Genomic DNA, 16812 nt, shown 5'->3' with positions numbered 1-16812 from the left:
TGCTCTCTGTGGATGGTGTGTGTAATTCCACACAATGTAATGGGTTTCTTGGACTTTCCTAAGGAAAGAAAGAAACCTGTCTGATTTTTACAAAACCTCAGCATGTAGGAATGAATGCTAAATCCATGCTTTTCATTGCTGTAAAAAAAAGCTTGTATTACTTTTGGAATAAAAACCTCCCCAGCCTGTGTTACAAGCAACCGCAAGGATTTGAAAGTAGGTTGCTTACCTGCTGGGGGCATAAGGCTGGGCAGGGGCTTTAGCTTGATTCATGTATGTATGGAAGCAGTGCTAGAAAGACCTCCGCTTACAAAGGGGATGTGGGCTGCCTTGTAGGTTGATTTGGATGGAGAGAACCCAGCCAGAGTAACCAGGTTTTGTATTCACTGTGTAGCTGGGGTGCAAAGGCAAGGCTGAAATGAGAAACGAGTTGGGTGTCTATATACCTGTCTTGTGTCATTGGTGTGGTCACATACACTGCCTACTAACTTTTGCCTCTCTCTCTCTCTCCCTCTCTCTCTCTTTTATTATTATTGGTGGTTCAAAACATTACAAAGCTCATGACATATCATCTTTCATACATTTGACTCAATTGGGTTATGAACTCCCATTTTTACCCCAAATACAAATTGCAGAATCACATCGGTTATACACTCACGTTTTTACATAATGGCATATTAGTGACTGTTGTATTCTGCTGCCTTTCCTATCCCCTTCTATCCCCCCACCCCACCCCTCCCATCTTCCCTCTCTACCTCATCTGCTGTTGTTCAATTCTCTCCCTTGTATTCCCCCCTTTTCCCTCACAACCTCTTATATGTAATTTTGTGTAACATTGAGGGTCTTCTACCATTTACATATGCTTTCCCCTTCTCTCTCCCTTTCTCTCCCCCACTCATCTTTGTTTAATGTTAATCTTTTCCTCATGCTCTTCTTCCCTGTTCTGTTCTTAGTTGCTCTCTTTATATCAAAGAAGACATTTGGCATTTGTTTTTTAAGGATTGGCTAGCTTCGCTTAGCATAATCTGTTCTAATGCCATCCATTTCCCTGCAAATTCTATGATTTTGTCATTTTTTAGTGCTGCGTAATACTCCATTGTGTATAGATGCCACATTTTTTTTTATCCATTCATCTATTGAAGGGCATCTGGGTTGGTTTCACAGTCTAGCTATTGTGAATTGTGCCACTATGATCATTGATATGGCAGTATCCCTATAGTACGCTCTTTTAAGATCCTCAGGGAATAGTCCGAGAAGGGCGATAGCTGGGTCAAATGGTGGATCCATTCCCAGCTTTCCCAGGAATCTCCATATTGCTTTCCAAATTGGCTGCACCAATTTGCAGTCCCACCAGCAATGTATAAGAGTACCCTTTTCCCCACATCCTCGCCAACACTTGTTGTTGTTTGACTTCATAATGGCTGCCAATCTTACTGGAGTGAGATGGTATCTTAGGGTGGTTTTGATTTGCATTTCTCTGACTGCTAGAGATGGTGAGCATTTTTTCATGTACTTATTGATTGATTGTATGTCCTCGTCTGTGAAGTGTCTGTTCAGGTCCTTGGCCCATTTGTTGATTGGGTTATTTGTTATCTTATTGTTTGATTTTTTGAGTTCTTTGTATATTCTGGATATTAGGGCTCTATCTGAAGTGTGAGGGGTAAAAATTTGTTCTCTCTCTTTTTGTTCTGCTGACACAAAAACACTTTGGCACAAAGCAATTATACTGAGCTCTCCAGCCACATAAAGGTAGGATGAGTTAAGATGGAGCAAAATCTCCCAAACTCCCTATTTAATGATTATTTTTTTGATTAGAGACACAACCTTGATTATACACAAAGAATCTGAGCTAATTTGTACCACTTATGAAAGGGCACCCTCCAAGTTAAGCAAGCATAATCAAAATGACTAATTGCTAAGTGAAATCAAAATGGAAGCCCTGGTATCGCAAATGGAGCATTCTCTGGATATCTGTGTTCTGCCCTCTAGAGTTGTGTAATTTACTGTGTGCACTGTCAGTTAAATCCTTTGCCATGCATGTCAAACAGCAACCAATTCTTAATTCAGGTCTCCCATGCCATATGCATAAAAAATGCTTCTGGTTTCTGTCTCTGAAAAATTCACAGTGCTTCCAGGTGTGGTGGTGCATGCCTGTAATCCCAGTGGCTTGGGAGGCTAAGACAGGAGAATTGCAAGTTCAAAGCCAAGTGTTAAAAAACTCAGTGAGACCCTCAGCAAAAAGCAAGGTGTTAAGCAACTAAGTGAGACTCTGTTTCTAAATAAAATGCAAAATAGGGTTGGGGATGTGGCTAGTTGAGTGTCCCTCAGTTCAATCCCTCGAACCCCCTAACCCCTCCCCCCCCCCAAAAAAAAAAGGGCTGGGGATGTAGCTCAATAGTTAAGTGCCCCTGGGTTAAATCCCTGGTACTAAAAAAAAAAAAAAAAAAAAAAAAATACAGCGCCATTTGACTACTCTTTTTTTTTTTTCTGGAAATTTAGGGTAGGGAAGAGTTAGTATTGGCATTCTGGGGACCAACGAGTGCTAGTGGTTTGGGAAAAATCTCATAGGTTCCTCACAACTAAAGCTTAACAGGCTTAGCTGAAGAGATCTAATATTTTTTAACCCAGGTATATGTGGTGCCATGTCAGCGCCACCTGGGTTTTCCTGCCTACCCCAGTGACTGGGCATTCCCCCCCACATACTGATGAGCTCAACCCAGACACTGAGACAGAAGGGTGAGAGACTGGGAGTGCACAGCAACAGAGGGAAATCGTGAACACCAGTCCAGGAACGCGATGGTTATACTTGGGGCAGTAGTGACACAGAAGTCAATGCCCACGGATGTATACTCTGGCACACGTAAGGAACACATGGCCAGACTGGGAACAGCTAAAGAGCCTCACCCCTTGGGGTGGCTCAGAAGCCTGTTCTGGGCCTAATGAATTGTGACTGGTCATGCAAAATAAGCCTGTTTACTAGGGTGCAGGGCTGGCCACAGTCATTTCATTATGCTCGCAGATTCGCCAGCCGCCAGATTTCCCCTGGCTGATGCCAGAGAGAGGTTGCCCCCTCTTGAGGAAGAAGGCAGACAGTTTCTGCAGAAAGCCAGCGTCCCCGAGCAGAGCTGGTGCCCCACCACCCGTCACGATCAAGCGTGCAGACCTTACACACGGCGGGTGCACACATCTAACTAAGAGTTGGGCACTTCCCTTCACACTAGCCAGTTGCAATCCCACCACCAGGCTCCCAACCCCCTCAAGGGAGACTCACAACACAGGCTGAGAATGGGGTGGGAACTCCTTGGCTCATACTCCCCTCTGCTTGGAGATGTATGGAAAATTCCTTAAGAGTAGACATGGCCCGGAGCAGGCTGGTTGGTTGGGAAACTCCTTAATCATTCCCTGATTCTGAGAGCATTCCTCTGAGCAGCAAGAGTCCTCTCTGTTCCTTCACTGATGGTCTTCCTACCGTTTGAATCCATAGCATGGCTTACCCACTAGCTCAGGCTCCCTGGGGCCTGTGACTTGTCAGTTCCTCTCAATGCAGTGCCTGTTACCTGTAGTGGGTGTAAACTTAAGCACTGGCATTGCAGACAAATAATAGTCGGAGATGGGAAAGCACAGACCACCTGTATGGGTCTCCTGGCTCTCTCTCCATTGGGTGCAAAATGTACCATTTATGTACTCATACATGGCTGGTGGGACTGCAGATTGATGCCACCGCTCTGGAAAGCAGTATGGATATTCCTCAGAAAACTGGGAATGGAACCACCATTTGACCTGGTTATCTCATTCCTTGGTTTATACCCAAAGGATGTAAAAGCAGCACACTGCAGTGACGTAGCCAACCTCAATGTTTATAGCAGCTCAATTCACAATAGCTAAATTATGGAACCAACCTTCAACAGGTGAATGGATAAAGAATATGTGGAACATATACACAACAGAATATTACTTAGCCATAAACAAGAATGAAATTATGGCATTTGCTGGTAAATGGATGGAGCTGGAGAATATCAGGCTAAGCAACATAAGCCAGTCCCAAAGAAACAAAGGTCAAATGTTTGATATGCAGATGCTAATTCACAATAAGTGGGGGGGGGCTAGGGAAGAACAGAAGTACTTTGGATTAGACAGAGGGGCGTGAAGGGTGGGGAGGGGATATGGGTGTAGGAAGAATAGTAGAATTAATTGGACATTATTATCTTATGTGCATATATGATTACACGACCAGTGTAACTTTACATCCTGTTCAACCAGAAGAATGAGAAGTTATACTCCATCTATGTATGATGTGTCAAAATGCATTCTACTGTCATGTATAACAAATTAAAGAAAAGAAAAATATATATCATTTATAATTTCTATGCCCACTGAAGAAAACAGAGCCATGTCAATGGGTATAACTAGCATTAGATGTTGTATAGTTCTGTGTCATTTCCAGCAATTCCAATATTCTTTCCAGAGATGACCTGTTAGGATGTTGGGGAAGGGCTGTCACTGGCCTTTGCGACTGGAGGCTGTAAGCCATTTCCATTTCCCCACCAGTGCCTCCACTACCCAAACATTCTACCACTGTAGCTCACCCCATTTGCTGTTTCTGGGAATTTTTCTCCTGTATTATTCACATTAAATAGCTTTCCAGGGTAGTGATAGGTGAAGCCCAAGGAAACTGAGTTAGCCGAGGTAAAATTGAATATCATTACAATGAGAAAGTTAAGTACATTCATATTATCTTCCTTTGGGAATTGCTGATACTAAAAGCTATCCTCCAGTCATGACCTTCATTCACTTAGCTAGTATTTAATGAGAAACTACGTGAGTTTAGAGAGTTGTGAAAGAAGCACATAGCTGTACTGTTTCAGTAAGAACTGGCATCACCACGAGAGAAAAAGGAATGAAAAAAGTCAAGCAAGTATTCTAGAATAAGTTCTAGGACAGAATTATTATGCAACTCCTGGCTGGCTCAGGCTTTATATGAAATCCCTTTGCTCATTTTGGGATATCTATTCCACCTTGATGTTCTGGCAGATGGGGAGGTATGTTGCCATCTGTCTTTATTTTTCTAACCCCTCCATAGGACATCACAAAGTGGGCACTGCAGGGACATCTCCTACTGCCAACTCTGTTCTTTCACCCAAATGTTTGCTGCTTCTCTGCCCAGATCCCAGGCAGGGGGAGAGGCTGGCACAAGTCTCTGGCTGATATCTTCCTGCTCTTTGGTTCTTTGGAAAAAGAGAAAGCAGGATGGGGCTTAGGGGTCCCCTGGGTAAGCAGGATGCTCTGGAAAAGTACAATTTCTGGAATTTTGGCTTTTGGAGTCAGAACCTCTTTCTGCAGGTGCTTTTTACTCAGCATAACCCACGTGCTCTCTGTTTCTCCCTGGGTGACTTTCGATGGGGGCTGGAGAGACAGGGTCTGTTCTCTTTTTGTGATGGGGTCTCGGGCTGCTCCTCAGTGCTTCTTTCTCTGTAAGCTGATTGATTTCAGGGACTATGACAACTTTGCCATTGAATTCAGAGCTTGTCCCAGTGCTTGGCATATGGTGGGTACTTAACAAATACTTAAAAAATTGACTAGTAAAAGGAAGCAAAGAAGTTCACAGTGTATGATCGAGCGCCTGGCTTGGCTTCAGCCTTGCTACTTGATAGCAGTATAAGCAAGTTTCTTTTTTTTTAAATTTTTTTTTTAATATTTATTTTTCATTTATCAGCGGACACAACATCTTTGTTTGTATGTGGTGCTGAGGATCGAACCCGGGCCGCACGCATGCCAGACGGGCGCGCTACCGCTTGAGCCACAGCCCCAGCCCCATAAGCAAGTTTCTTAATCCTGTGAATCTCAGTTTCCTTATCTGTGAAAGGTAGGCAATTCTACCTGCCTCTTAGGGCTGCTGTAGGGATGAAATGACATCGGGTGGCATAGCTCTTGGCTCATGGCAGGCCTTAGGAACATTTGCTATCTACTGGAAAGCCCCAGGTAACTCACCATACAGGTAAGGACCTTGGATGGTCTGGGGTTCTGGGGAAAAGAGCAAAAAAAACTTAGAGTGGGAGTGGGGCTGGCCCATCGTCTCTGAATCATGAAGTGGTTTCTACTGCCCTGAATTCGTTTCATTGATTATGTCTACACCTCCTTCACCATCAGAGTTCTACAGAGGTATCTGTGAAAGAAAACACACTTTAATATTATTGGACATGGTTTTTAGCACAGGCTTGGGAAAGTTGGTGAGTGAAATAGGGCAAGAAAAGGCTGGGCAGTGAGCAGGGTGGCCCACTTCCTGCTCTGCCATTAATCAATTTGTGTGACCTCAAATGCCTCATGGAACCTCTGTTGGTTTAACTAAAACAGTGGATGGATGGCTACTGGGGAGTTGCTCTAGATCCTATCTCCCCTTTTATTTATTTATTTGGGCCAGATGGCATTCACACCGTATATTCTTAGAGGAATATGCATATTTTTATAAACCTCCCCAAATGTTGAGAGGGAAGTAAGTCATTTAACATTTTAAAATCATTACTGATATTAGCATTTTAGCAAAACTACTTTTTTTTTTTAACTTTTTTTTCCTACTCTGGGTCATGGGTTGACCCATATATAGGATTGGCTATGAGTTATATGCATCTTCTTTACAAATAGTATAAGTCTATGCTGTCTCTTCCACACAAGAAAGTAATCAGAATACGAGTGAGACAGGCGTTCTTATGGGATAACTATGTTTCATTTTATTTAAAAAGTCATCAGTTTTCAATCTGGGATTCTTGGTTAGGAGTATCATATTTCTTGTGATATAACTCATGATTGGTCCTGACACACCAATTTGTTGTAACCTCAGAATTGTGCATTAATGGATCAGTTACAGTACTTTCAAAAGAGGCTTTCAGCTTCACAGGTTGCTTCTATTGATTTCACAGATCTAGGACTGGCTTCTAAGATAGAGAAATTCATTAACAGCAAGCCACGATAATAGAGTGGAGTTGGTGTTGAATAGGGTTGGAAAAAGGGGACCCAAAAACTTTTGAAAACTTTTCTTTCTCAGTAACTCACCCATTGCAGACATCATTTCCAATCATGGCATATATGACAATGGCTGGATGGTCCAACAGTTGGTTCCTAGACAAGCTGAGAAGCCATAGATAGACAGAATCTGAGTGTCAGACACTGAGCTTTGCAACCAGAGACAGGCTGGGCCTGGGGGGAAATCTTTGTGTGATTGTTCTCTCTCTCTCTCTCTCTCTCTCTCTCTCTCTCTCTCTCAAAGTGGCAAATACTGAAAGGATATGTCTCAATATAAGCTTCTTCTATGGGCCTTTGTTGCCTTCTGACGGTTAGATGACTACCGTGGGGTACCTTATTTAGGCTCATGACCTTGATATCATTTATAATGAGAAAATGAGACCAATGAAGACCACCTTGAAAGAAGGGTGACCTTGAAATGGACTGAAAAATTCAAAAGGTGCAGCTTAATTTGAGGGCTTTCTGGCAGATATTTCTATTTTCTTAAAGGTGCAAAGAAACAAAAAGAGACTCATTGATTCAAATGACTAATATCTGTTGTATGTCTACGATGGGCCGGGTACTATGTTAGACCCAGAAATGCAGTGAATGCTCTCTTGGTAAGCTTTCCTCTATTTCTCTTTCATTCTGGTATGGCCAATCACTGTTCCCATTTCCCTTCTCCTCTACAACCTTTAGCCCACTTTGCCATTAGAAAAATACCACATTAAAAGGAGTGCATTGGAATTCCAGATATATAGGCACACCATCATCTTTTTAGCGTCTTTCAAAGCCCTTTGTCATTAATAAGCACATGAGTAACCTGGGTGACTTATGTCCAGGCTCAAGGACATCCTAACAGTTGTGGTCCTATAGTCAACTTCAAAAGGGCAAAGCTTCCTAAGACTTCCATTCAGGTCCTTACTTGTGAATTTTAAGCCTAAAATGACACAAAAATATTTTCCTATTCATAAAGCAAGAATATGACATAATTTTTTTTTGTCTTTTTAGTTACTTCTGTTGTACCTAAATTTTACCTAATTTGTATGCATTTTTATGCTTCTTCTTTGAGAAACCTACATAAATTAATCACTTCCTATGCTCACTGGTCTGAGAAGCGATAGACTTGTGTTTGGATAATGACTAATGAGTTATTGATGCTCAGTAGAAATGATTATCAGGTAGCAACAGAGAGTTTTCATTCCTTTTTCAAAATGAGAAACCAAAAGCAATTTCTTAGATCCATTTTCCACTTACCTTTTTATAAATTCCTCCAGGTTATGAGAAGATGCACCTGAGTGATTAAAATTAAGAAAATAATAATTGTTAGTGAGTTCAATTTAACATTATCAAATTGAGTATGAGAGTCTAATTGGGTTGAATTCATGGAAGTAGAAGCATTATTGTACAATCTTCAGTCAACCAGATCATCACACTGTTGGAGGTAACTTGCTTTTGGTGAGTCTCTATAGTGTTTTATCCTGTAGCTCTACTTCAGGGGTTTTCTGTTTATTTTACATTATATTAAGATAGTCAAAAGCCCTTTGGATTCATGGGTCTCAAGAAATTTCCTAAACATGATTGAATGAACATTTTAGTTGGTCTGAGAAAAAGGTATATATCTATCATCAAAGAGACAAACTACTCCAAATTAAGTAAGGAGTTGAAGGACCAGAAAAACAGTGAAAAGGATTCTTTGAGAACTATGCATCTCCCTGGAGAGCTCTATTTAAACTCCTCCTAGCTTCTCTGCTCACTCCTGAGGTTCCTTCAGGCTGTTTGGTGAGTGCAAGGTTCAGATTGTAGAGCGCATATAATGGCATGTGACCATCAATGTATCTCTTACATGAAATAACGCTTAATGAATATTTATTTTATTCTACATATTGTTAAACACTTAGTTCATTTAAACATCAGAACTATTGTTGAGTTAGGGACCATATTATTCCTATTTTTAAATTTTTAATTTTGTTTGGTACCAGAGATAGAACCCAGGGGTGCTTAACCACTGAGCCACATCCAAAGCTCTTTTTTTGGATTTTATTTAGAGACAGGATCTTACTGATTTGCTGAGGGCCTCGCTAAGTTGCTGAGGCTGGCTTTGAACTTGAAATCCTCCTGCCTTATGCTCCAGAGCCTCTGGGATTATGGGTGTGCATCACTGCGCCTGACATTATTCCTATTGTATAGATGGGGAAACTGAGGCTCACTTGTGACTGGCCCATAGTCACACAACTACTGATATGTAGAAACACAATTTAAACCAGACCCTTCCATCTGCAATGCAGAATTCTGATTTCCTGTGGAACACTGCTCCTCATCCAGAAAGAGTGATTATGAATAGGTTTATTGCCTTTTTATCTCTGGGGGGCTAGTCTACAATAGCTAGTCCTCAGACAGGTATGCAAATCAGTGGATGAGAGCTGGAGAAAAAACATCCAGTTGCCTCTTTCCATGGGAAGTTTCTCCTATAACTTCCATCCTTGGACGCTTGGGAGGCAGGTGTGGGTGCTTACAGATCCACCTGGAGAAAAGGGCTGTGCACAGCCAGGAAGGGCATGCCAACCAATGTTCCCTTGAGCTGTGTAAACCATTCAGTGGTACCCTCTTTGTCACATAGAATTAGTTGCAAATTGTATAAGCAATGTTAATGTTCTCTTGGCTGAATCAGGAATGTTAACACACTGGTACCAGGGATTGAACTCAGAACTTCCAATTGGAAATATACCCAAAATATTGGAGGCACTAAGGACATACATTGTTGTATAACAATTGCTGCTATCCAGCTCCGGAACTTTTCCATCATCCCAAAGTGAAACTCTGTAGTCAGCCTTTAATGACTGATAGCTCTAATCAGTACCGTTTTCTCCCAGTCTCTCTGAACTTAACTGTTCTGGGTACTTCATGTAGGTGGGTCATGCAATTTATCTTTTTTTGTGACTGATTTATTTTATTTAGCATAATGTCCTTGACTTTCATCCATGTGGTAGAACATAGCAGAATTCCTTTACTTTTAAGATGAAATAATATTCCAATATAGGCCATATTTTCTTTATCTACTCATATACTGACAGACATTTGGGTTGTTTCCATCTTTTGATTATTATAAATATCAGTTTCAAATTTCTGCCTCCAATATTTTGGGTATATTTCCAATTGGAAGTGCTAGCTTATTTATTCATTTTTTTGAAGACTTGCCCTACAATGTTTATATTTCATTTTTGGAGTGAGGCAGTATTTATTAAAAATGCACACAGTCAGCATATAAGCAGGTGGTACATGCTTGTAATCCCAGCAGCTCTGGAGACTGAGGCAGGAGGATTATGAATTCAAAGCCAGTCTCAGCAAAAATCAAGGTGCTAAGCAACTCAGTGAGACCCTATCTTTAAATAAAATACAAAATAGGGCTGGGGATGTGGCTCAGTGGTGGAGTGCCCCTGAGTTCAATCCCTGGTACCACCCTCCCAAATGTACATGGTCATATAAATTAAGGGTAACCAGTCATCTCAGCATGCATGCCTTCCTTCATTCCCTGCATTCCTTTGTGAGCACTGGCTACAAGCCTGTCATTTAATAGGGAAGTAACAAATGAGATGGATGCAACCTCTGTACCCGAGGAGTAGTGTCTGTGGGGGTAGATATATAATAGAGTGCTGGGAATGATTTTTAAAGGCTAGTTCAAAAGCTTGAATAGAGGAGAAACCCAGTGTAATTGGGGGGCCTATTATCTCCACTGGGAGAAGATACCTGATATTACAACACTGATCCTAAGTGTAGAGACTCAAAGCATTTCTGGATGTTCAATTGCTCTCTATTTTCCTCCAGAGGTAAGAGGAGTGTGGCCCCTGAATGCCGATGTGGTACCCTGTAATGCTCACTTGTCCCCAGGCTCTTCATTCCGTTCCACCCCATGACTCTCCACTTCCCATTTTCAGTAGGATAATAAATCAGGAGGTGTTTAATTCTCACTCCTTGATTTTTCTCTTAATGAGAAAAGGAAATTAATGAGGGCTCAAGCCATGAGTGGGTAAAAAAATTAGAGGACCTGGTTAGGCCAATAATTTCCCTCATTATCTAGCATAGCACTGGGAATTTGAGGTGCAGAGCACCCACAGAGCTTAAGGAAAACAAAATGAAAGCTTGTCATGGCATGCCACTGTCAACATCACCTATGTCCCTTTGCTATTCCAGACAAGGACAGGAGACAAATGGCAACTGGTTGTAGTGGATTTAAAAAAACAATTACAAATAGCCACCCAAGGAGCAAGGAATTGCCTATTCTTTTACCCGAGTGACTTATTTATTCTGATAGGTGTTCACACTATGAGCACAGAATTCTCTTTGCTCCAAAATTTATTCACCGTCCATTTCCTTTGGGAAGTCTCAGTTTTATGAGATTATCTAATTAGTTTTTCACTGCCCTATTACTCTCTTTTATTAATTACCCTTCTTTTTAATTTTTTTCCTAGTAGTTTTATTATTCTTTTGCCAGACTCATGGGCATTTTTTTTTCTTTCTCTTTCTTCCCAACCTCTATTGTCCTTCTTCTGTATATAATCTTCTCCCCAACTGCTGATTTTGCTCCTGATGCTGCCATTTGAGAAAGTTTCGAGAACTGGAGGAAGTGAGCAGGAAGGAGAGCTTGTAGACAATGGGATGTGGCAAAAGAAGGCAGATATTTGAGGAGCTCAGAGTTTGTATGCTGGTCTCTCTAATTATAATTCAGAGAAATGGAAAAGGTTTGACCTTAGAATAGGAGCATTCAATTTATTTGTCAAGGTGCTCCAATGGAGGACTTATCTGTCCCCAATTAAGGGAAAAAGACGGTCTATGTGGGCCTTTAAAGTCTGCACTCTGGCCCTTTCAGTCTCTTTTAAATAGGGCACAGCACATTGCAAGCAAAGCAGGGTCTCCCATGGTCTCAGCATTGGTTAGCCCTCCCTTTGTAAATGAATTTCAGCTTCCATTTCCTCTGCTGAGTCAGAGCTGATCATGCCAACAAGCACCTCATATTCTGTGCATTCAAATCAATTGGTAAGACAATTTCAGTGGTCTTCTACATGAGCTTGTAACTTTCAGTGCTTGGCTCAGAATAGGCACTAACGCTCAAATTCTTCATGAAAAGACATGTGGAATATTAGCTAAAAGTATAATAGGTATTCATAAATTAATTCATTAATTCATAAATATTTATTAGGTACTTACTATGTGCCAGGCATTGTAATAGGTGCCATGGATGCAAAGATATATAGAAAAGACACGATTCCCCTTCTTATGAAGCTTACAATTATTTATCCAGTAACAAACATAAAGTTTCAGAGAAGCCCTGAAGAAGGGGTGTATTAAACTGAATCTCAAAAGAAATTCAGATGTTTCCTAAACTCCTAAGATAAAAAAATTGTTAATTAATTCCCAGTGAAATACCCAATGTGGTTTATACACTAGTTAGAAATAATTTTTTAGTTTAATGCTACAGTTGTTATAATTATCTGTATTGTATAGGGCGCATCCAGGTTTTCTCAATTCTTGTACAATTAAGGGGATCCTCTTTAAGAAAACAACAAACAAACAAACAAATCAAAAACCCCGCAAAACACAAAACAAACCCTGACATTACCAGGTGAGGTGGCATTATACCTATAATCCTGGTGACTCAGGAGGCTGAGGCAGGAAGTTTGTACTTCAAGTCCAGCCTCAGCAGATAAGAGAGTTCCCTGGGTTCAATCTCTAGCATCAAAACAATACAAACAAACAACTAACAAGCAAAAACAAGTCCTGACATTAGTAAGAAGCCAGAGTAGAAAGAGAGGGATCACGACCAATTTTGGTAAAATATCTTATGACTGAAAACTTTGTGAAAACATGTGGTCAGCAAGTGTTTGAGGAACCCTCAAGCTCCTGCATCATTAGCTTCAAAACGCTGCCTCCTAGCACTCTTTAGAGTCAAGGAGCTTCATGGAGCATTAGCCCTGAATGGAACCTGAAGACATTTGGTCAGGTATCCCATTTTACAGATGAGGCCCTGAGAGGGAAAGAGACTATGTCATGATCTTATAGCTATTGAGCAATGTCTTAGCTAGTGATCCATTTCAGAGAGCTATTTAATCATTGTAACGTCCATTGCTAATAGACAGTCATGATCAGAAATAGATTATTGTAGTTCTTTCAAAAGAATCTTGGAAAGAACTATGAGATGCATTTTAGTTTATTGACTGCAAATGCTCAAACACGCCATGAAATGGCCTGAAGCAATGATCTGGATTAAAGGTAACAAGCTCAGACACTTGCAGAGCTGGCAGGTGAGGTACACAATTAACCCTGTCTAGAAAGAGCAGTCACTACTCAGTCCCAATAGATTTGTGCCATTCAGAATGGAGGGCTAGTGTTGTCAGATTTTCTGATTTCACAGTGGAAGGTGGAAATCTGGGACTTTATGTGAAATATGTCAATTGTAAAATGTTGCCAACTAATCCCATAATGGTAAAAAGTGTTTGGGGTCATGTTTGCCCTCAATCCAGTTGTGTCCTCCCATAGACAGTATAACATACAATCAACTTATTTAAAATAACTTTAAAATTTCCCCAAATTTTGTTTGAGGATCATAACAGGGTATTAATTATGTAAAGTTTTAAAAATTATTAAAATATTTTTATTTGATAAAAATGATTAGCAGCAGTTTACAATATGTATTTAGTTCAAAATCAAAAAGCAAGAGAATTGGATGATTGATCTTGTGACTACTCCCCTCCCTCTCCTCCTCTGTTTTACTTCTTTCTGATAAGATGGTGTATGTGTGTGTGTGTGTGTGTGTGTGTGTGTGTGTGTGTATACAGGGTATAAAATGAGAAAAGAAAAAGGAATCATGAAAACGAGGCAAGACCCTTCCTCTTTCTTTCCCCCCCTCAACATCTCACTTATCCACTCCCAGAACTTCTTCTCAGGCCTTATAAAGCTTCTGCATAAACACCTTTACAGTTTATATCAGTAAACACTAATTTTCTCCCTTTCTTCGCCATTCATAGTACTTAGGAATACTTTGACCTATGTCCTTTGACTTTTTTTTTAGGAAGGGAAGAGTTACCGGGGATTGAACTCAGGGGCACTTGAACACTGAGCCACATCCCCAGTCCTATTTTGTATTTTATTTAGAGACAGGGTCTCACTGAGTTGCTTAGCACCTTGCTTTTGCTGAGGCTGGCTTTGAACTCTCGATCCTCCTGCCTCAACCTCCTGACCCACAGGGTTTACAGGTGTGCACCACCACGCCCGGCACCTTTTGACTTCTGATCATCATCCATATGGTTCTGAATAAAACAGCAATATCTTTATTGCTTACGGTTTTATTTTTTGCTTACTTTATGTGTGTATGACTAATCCTGAAATGAAGGAATTTTTCCTGAAACCCTAGGCACAGGGCATGTGTTCCTTAGTGAATTTATTTGGCCTTGGTTTAGAAAGGAAACTAGAGAAAAGACACTGAGGACTGTTTCTTGGGAGTTATTCTCTTCTGTTGTCTGCTAATGGCATTGTGCTTTTCTGCTCCTCCTCTTAACTCTGATCAAAGACATTCTTTGATCCATTCATCAGTGACCCTGCATTGTTTCTCCTTCATGCTTCCTGTTTTTTTTTGACCCAAGCCCCCAACTTTGGTTTTCTTTTTTTATCCTAATACTTATCCCTTGGCAAGACCATACTAATTCATGATTTGAACTTCAGTCTGTATGCCCCTGCTTTCCAATATTCTATTTGAGCCTGGACCCATGCTTCCAATTGCTCAAGGGACACTTTTCCAAAGATGTCCCCTAGAATTCTTAGATGGACCATGGTCAAAATTGAACTCCATTTCCCCCAACTCTACCCAGTTTCTTTTCCCTATTCCCTGTCTGGGATAAAACACAATGACCTGCTTGGCCTACTAAATGAGATATTGTGCCATTATTCTTTGTTCTTCATCACCTCTTGACCCAGACATACAATTGATTATAAAGTACTCTTGTTTCTATTTCTTTTTTGGGGATAGAATACAAGGGTGCTTTAACCACTGAGCCACATCCCACCCTTTTTGTATTTTTTTTTTTTTTTAAGAGACAGGGTCTCTCTGAGTTGCTTAGGGCCTCAAATAATGGCTGAGGCTGGCTTTGAACTCATGACCCTCCTACCTCAGTTCCAGAGCTGCTGGGATTATAGATGTGTGCCACTGCACCTGGCTTGATTCTACTTCTTAATAAATCTTTATTGATGGGAGACATTCTCTTCCATCCAATCCACCTTAGGTTAGGCTTTCCTCACTCTCCCTTTTACTCTTGCTATGGCTGCTTAAGAGTCTACAAGAAACCACTTTTCCCCCTTTTTCTACACATTCCTAAAAGAATGCCAATAATGTACCTGTTATTGCTAAAAAAAAAAACTTCCATGGAAGTGTCACTGCTAGTCAAAACTATCTCAAATAGTCTATGAGACCTCGATGTGTAGAATTCCTTTTCTATCATTTTAATGACTGTGGGATCTGTAGTAATTGCCCTTATTTTAATCCCGATTTTGATAATTTGTCTTCTCCCTTTTTACTGTTAGTCTCGAGGTTTATTAATTGTATCCATCTTTTCAAAGGATCAGCTTTGGTTTCATAGGTTTTCTCTATTATCTTTCTATTTTCAAATTCAATTCTATTTTTATCCTTATTATTTCTTTTTCTACTGCTTGCTTTGGATTTAATTTGCTCTTCTTTTGCTAGTTTCTTGAGGTAAGAGCTTAGATTATTGATTTAAGGCCTTTATTTCTTTTTTTTAAATATAAACATTTTAATGCTATGCATTACCCTTCAAGCATACTTTTGGCTGCATCCTAAAAACCTGGATATGTTGTATTTCCATTTTCATTTTCATCCAATTAAAAATACTTCTAAATTGTTTTGAGACTTCCTCTTTGGTCTGTAGTTATTTACAAATATATTACTTAATTTCTAAATGATTGAAACTTTTCTGTAATGTTCTACAATTGAGATCTAGGTTAATTCCATTACAGTGACAGAACATAGTTTGTATAATTTCAGTCCTTTTAAATTTGCTAAAGTTTATTTTATGACCCAGAATATATTCTTGGGGAATGGTCCAGGGGCATTTAAAAAGATTGTGCTTAGTTTTTTTTTTTTAGTAATGTGTTCTATAAATGTCAATTAGATTCAAGTGATTGATAGTTCTATATCATTATTGATCATTTGTTTCCTTGTTCTATAGATTACTGATAGAGCAGTGTTGATGTCTTCAGCTGAAATTATAGTTGTGTCTATTTATTCTATCTGTTTTGTCAATTTTTCCCTGATGTATTTTGAAGCTCTGTTGTTAGGTATATGTACATTCAGTATTGTTACATTCTTTTGGCAAATTAATCCCCTTATTGTTATGTAATATCTTTCTTGGTTACTGGTAATTGTCTTGGCTTGGAAGTTAATTTTATCTGATATTAGTATAGTAACTGCAGCTTATTTTGATTAGTGTTGTCTTGGTATTATCTGTTATATCATTTAATTTATATTTAACATTGTATTTGAAAGGAGTTTCTTATAGACAGCATCATTTGCCTTTTTCTTTTCTTTTTCATTTTTGTGTGTTTGGTGTTAAATATTGAATTCAGAGCCTTGCGATGCTAAACCAGTGAGCTCCAACCCCAATTCCAAGTCATTATTTTAAAATCCATTCTGGTTGTTTTTAATAGATATGTTTAGCAATTTGCATTTATTGTAATCATTGATATATTTGAAGTTAGGTCTACAATTTCATTGTTTTATGTTCATTTCTTGTATTTTGCTCTTATTTCTCT

At 39.8% G+C, this 16812-nt stretch overlaps 1 protein-coding gene across 1 annotated transcript in view; it reads right to left on the bottom strand.

The window, feature by feature from the left end:
• AOAH (acyloxyacyl hydrolase) overlaps window positions 1-16812 on the bottom strand; it is a 223752-nt gene that overhangs the window by 29758 nt on the left and 177182 nt on the right. The window contains exons 14-15 of the mRNA XM_081285694.1: window positions 8254-8290; window positions 7048-7122 (exon numbers count right to left, since the gene is read on the bottom strand). Of these exons, the coding sequence (XP_081141820.1) occupies window positions 7048-7122; window positions 8254-8290 (112 nt within the window). The remainder of the gene's footprint in view (window positions 1-7047; window positions 7123-8253; window positions 8291-16812) is intronic.

Source organism: Spermophilus citellus, assembly GCF_964194105.1.
Source record: "Spermophilus citellus genome assembly, chromosome: 3".
Taxonomy (NCBI): Eukaryota; Metazoa; Chordata; class Mammalia; order Rodentia; family Sciuridae; genus Spermophilus; species Spermophilus citellus.
Note: the sequence above shows the minus strand (reverse complement) of the source record. Positions and strands in the feature narration are given on the sequence as shown.